Source organism: Myotis lucifugus, unplaced genomic scaffold (genome assembly GCF_000147115.1).
Source record: "Myotis lucifugus unplaced genomic scaffold, Myoluc2.0 scaffold_18, whole genome shotgun sequence".
Classification (NCBI taxonomy): domain Eukaryota; kingdom Metazoa; phylum Chordata; class Mammalia; order Chiroptera; family Vespertilionidae; genus Myotis; species Myotis lucifugus.
In genome coordinates, this window is record NW_005871066.1 from 10,812,950 (window position 1) to 10,817,427 (window position 4,478).

The 4,478-nt window shown below is 46.5% G+C and overlaps 1 protein-coding gene across 3 annotated transcripts in view; it reads left to right on the forward strand.

Moving 5' to 3' along the window:
• The first annotated feature begins 3,042 nt into the window (after window positions 1-3,042).
• Window positions 3,043-4,478, forward strand: part of ORC5 (origin recognition complex subunit 5) — a 66,199-nt gene continuing 64,763 nt past the window's right edge. For all 3 annotated transcript variants that reach the window (XR_002828393.1, XM_006085408.3, XM_023751100.1), the window contains exon 1: window positions 3,043-3,220. Coding sequence is in view for 2 of the 3 variants with exons in the window: in XM_006085408.3 (XP_006085470.1) it covers window positions 3,149-3,220 (72 nt within the window). In the remaining variant the exon portion in view is untranslated. The remainder of the gene's footprint in view (window positions 3,221-4,478) is intronic.

The window sequence follows — 4,478 nt, forward strand, 5'->3', positions numbered from 1 at the left end:
ACACCAGCAGGGTCCCTTGTCTGAGAATTCACAGGTCAAGAGCTCAGGCCCACAGGTTTTTCTCCACTTCAGAATGGCTTATACATCAGAACTCCTCTAGTTTGATTAACTTGATTAATTTTCTAGAATGGCTCCCAGGACAAAAAAAAACCTATTTATTTACTCATTGGATTACTGATTTATTACAAAGGATATTAATGGACATGAATCAATAGCCAGATGAAGACATATACAGGGCGAGGTCCCACATGAAGAAGCTTCTCTCCTCCTGAAGGTTGGGCCCTAGTGATGCTGGGGGGCACCCAGGGAGGCCAAGGGAGGCCTCGACCTCTAGCTCCGAGGGTGCATGTTTTCTATAGCATACTGAACAACTTACAGTTCTTGCTCCCTCTGGCTTTCAGGCCTTGACATATAATGCTCCCTTTGCTTGGAATGGCTTCCTTGGATTCATTCACTTGGCCTTTTCTACATTGTTGCTTGGCAAATGCTTATGTACTTTGCTAGGTTTTCTTTTACTTACACCTTGGGAAGCTGCTCTTGACACTTAGAATATGCTGCCATTAAAGGTCATGCATAATACAGATAGTTGAGCCCCAGGACTCAAACAAAAATACTTACTATTTTTGTTATTAAATAACTCAGTATTAAATATTTCCAAAAATCTTATATTTCTTATTTAACTTATTTAAAAGCATGTTTTCAAATTCTCAAATGTATGGATATTTTTTATCTTTTATTTATTGACATCTATTTTGATTGCATTGCCATAAGAATATGATCTTTTTGATACCAAGCCTTTAAAATTTGTTTAGTTTTGCTTTATTCCCTGGTACATGTTGGTCAATTTAAGCAAATGTGCTGCACATGCTTAGAAAGATGAATTCTTTATATTATTTGTTGTATAGCTTTGTCTGATTAAGTCAAGCTTGTTGTTTCTGAAACCTCCTATATCCTTACTATTTTTGTGTGCTTACCCTAACAATAATTTAGAGAGATTCTGTTGAAATCGCCTGCTTTGGTAGCGTACTTATCAACTTTTCCTTGAATTTCCATCATTTTTTGCATTTTACATTTTGATGTAATTTAAATATAGTTCTATATGTTGATACAATAAGAAAGTTACAATACTTCAGAGTATATTGTATAATAAGCCTCTCTTAAAATCTGAAACAAATATCCTTTTAATCATTTCAATATCCTTGAAATTTTTTCAAACATATTATGAAAACTAATTAATATGAGTACTAATCAATGGAGTGTATATAAATTTTTGTACTAGCGGAAATATCAGAATAAATGCTAATGTGACAGGTGGTGTATTAGTTTTCTATTGCTGCTGTAACAAATCACCACACAGCAGCTTAAAAACAACACATTTTTTCCCCCGCTCTTATAGTTCTGGAGGTCAGAAGTCTGACAGGAGTCTCACTGGGCTAACGCAAGGTTTGACCAGGGCTGCATTCCTTTCTGGAAGCTCTAAGGGACCATCCATTTCCGTCCTCTCTCCAGCTTCTACAGGCTGCCTGCATTCCTTGGCTCATGTCCATCCACTTCCAAGCCAACAATGTCAGGCCAAACATTCTCACACTGTCAGTCACTTTCTGGTTCTCATCCTCTGCCTCCCTCTTCCACTACTAATGACCTATGTGATGATACTGGGCCAATCTAGGTATTTCACCTCCCCAGCTCAAGGTCAGCTGATAACCTTCCTCCCATCTGCAACCTCAATTCCCCTTTGCCATGTTACCTAACATATTCACAGATCCTGGAATTAGGTCATGGCTATCTCTGGCTATAACTATGATAATCAGACTACTGAGTAAGGATGGGATGCCATATTTAACAACACAGACAGCAATCATCCTTGCAACTAAAACTAAGACTCTGGGGTGGTTTTCTCTCTCTCTCTCTCTCTTTTTTTTTTTTTTTTTGGTATTTTACTTTATCAGTAATTTCCCCTTAATATCCATTTCATTAAACAAATAGGGTTAAACACCTGCTCTGTGCCAGAGCTCATGCCAGTCACTGGGGATCAGTAAAGTCATTCATTAATTCAATACCTATTTATTGAGTGCCTGCTATGCACCAGGAGCTCTTCTAGGTTATTTAAGGTCCTAAAACAGCTTACATTTTAGTGGGGAAGACTGACAATAAACAAGGAAAATATACAGCTGATGATAAGTACTGTGAACCAAAATATGAAAAACAAAACAGGAATGGGGCATAGCAGAGACTTAAAGTGGTCAAAGAAGGCCTCTTTCGTAAGATGACATTTGAGGAGAGATCTGAAGTTGAGAAGTGAGCTGGCATATGAATAAGGTTGAGGAAAAGGTTCCAGGGGGAGCAGCCAGTGCAGAGTCACAAAAAGCGGGAGCATGCTCTGCATTTCCAGATAAAGCACTGGGGCCAGTGCAGCTGACGGGAGTGGGCTGAAGGAAGAGAAGCGGAGATGAGTAAGGAGCAGGAATCCCCACGGTCTTATTCATTTCACGGCTCTGGTTGGGAGGGGAATGAGATAAAAGGGTCTGAGCAGCGAGTGACAATACAATGAAATTACTTTCATAACCTTCCATTATTAACTTGCCAAAACAAAACCTTCTGGAAGCCCGGCCAGCCTGGCTCAGTGGTCGAGCATCAACCTGTGAACCAGGAGGTCACGGTTCGATTCCCGGTCAGGTTGCAGGCTCAGTCCCCAGTGCGGGGTGTATCTTCCTCCAGGTGTCAGGCTCCCGGGTCACCAACGTTTCTAAATCTGGGGCCTCCAGCAGGGAAAATGGAAGCCAGGGTTTCGCGGATCGCGGGGAGCCCACAGAGCCCCCTGAGCTCTTTCAGTCCCATCTCTGTTCGCCCACCCCCGCGTCCTCTCCTCGGCCTTTCGGATGGCAAGGGTGGCGGGTAGAAACGCGCACCCCGAAGCAGCCTGAGCCTCAGCGAAACTCTCCCGCAGGAAACCACACGGGGGCCTAAGGCGGGGCCAGGCTACGCGCGCGCGCTGACGTCACGCGGACGCACGCGCGCGCCGGCCCCGCCCACAACCCGGCCGCCGGTTTTCCGGCGGGAGCCGGGCCGCGGTGTGGACGTGACGCCCGCTGGTTTGCTCCGTGAAGCCTGCTGGCCGCGGGCAGCGCCGTCCCCGGCAGCCGCCAGAATGCCGCACGTGGAAAACGTGGTGCTTTGTCGCGAGTCCCAAGTGTCCACGTTGCAGTCCCTGTTCGGAGAGGTATTGTGCTCAAGCTCTGTTTTCCAAGCCCCGGAGGCAAACGTTTCCGTGGTCTTGCGATGTGTTTCTTTTTAAAAAACATTCCGCGTGTGGATCGAGGGTGAATAGACCGTCGGTTACGTTGAGATAGGGCGTGTTGTCCGTCCCCCCCTTTTCCTTCGCACTAAAGAACTTGTGTTGGACCCTTTACTCGAGAAAACTGCACCGGAAGGACCGGCCTGCGCGGCAGGATGTTGGTGCAGGACCAGTGCGTTCCCACGCGCCACCCTCGGGAGAACTCAGAGTAGCCAGGAGCAGTTGCTTCTTCTTTTTTAAAAAAATATATTTTATTGATTTTTTACAGAGAGGAAGGGAGAGGGATAGAGAGTTAGAAACATCGATGAGAGAGAAACATCGATCAGTTGCCTCCTGCACCCCCCCTTCCCCCAGGATGTGCCCGCAAGCAAGGTACATGCCCTTGACAGGAATCGAACCTGGGACCCTTAAGTCCGCAGGCCGAGCTCTATCCACTGAGCAAAACCGGGTAGGGCGAGCAGCTGCTTCTTATCCCCCCCCCTCGCCCCCCCGCTGAGCAGGGTTTTATCTTCCGCACCTGAACAGGAGCAATTGCAGAGTGTTAGTTACTCCCGTGCAAGTTCGCACGTTCCAGTGGCTGTAAGTCCGGTGTGGACAGATCCCCGAGGGGCTAGGCGGTGCTTCCGGTTCGAATGCTCAGCGGCTTTCCAGGATGGTACCAGCCCCGAGGAGGCCGGGGCTACCCTGGCAGGCTAGCAGGGCAGATGCTGTCGGACAGAAGAGGTTAAGTGTCTTCTTCTCTTGGGGGGACAAAGCCGGGGAAGTCCTTTTCGTAGGCAGGAGGTAGCAGCCACCAGTGCAGGACTTCATCTATTTTTACGCATCATAGACGTAATGAATCAGGCTTGGATTTGATTCCTGCATGTTACTTAGGCTTGGAATAGACTAGACTTGGATCTTATCTGTAAGGAGAGTAACAAGGAGATTTCGAGTTGTGCTCCCAATTTGGCCCCCCTCCCATTTTCTGGGTTTGCCTTCTTTTTTTTTTTTAAATATATTTTATTGATTTTTTTCAGAGAGGAAGGGGGAGAGATAGAGAGTTAGAAACATCGATGAGAGAGAAACACCGATCAGCTGCCTCCTGCACATCTCCTACTGGGGATGTGCCCGCAACCCAGGTACATGCCCTTGACTGGAATCGAACCTGGGACCTTTCAGTCGCAGGCCGATGCTCTATCCACTG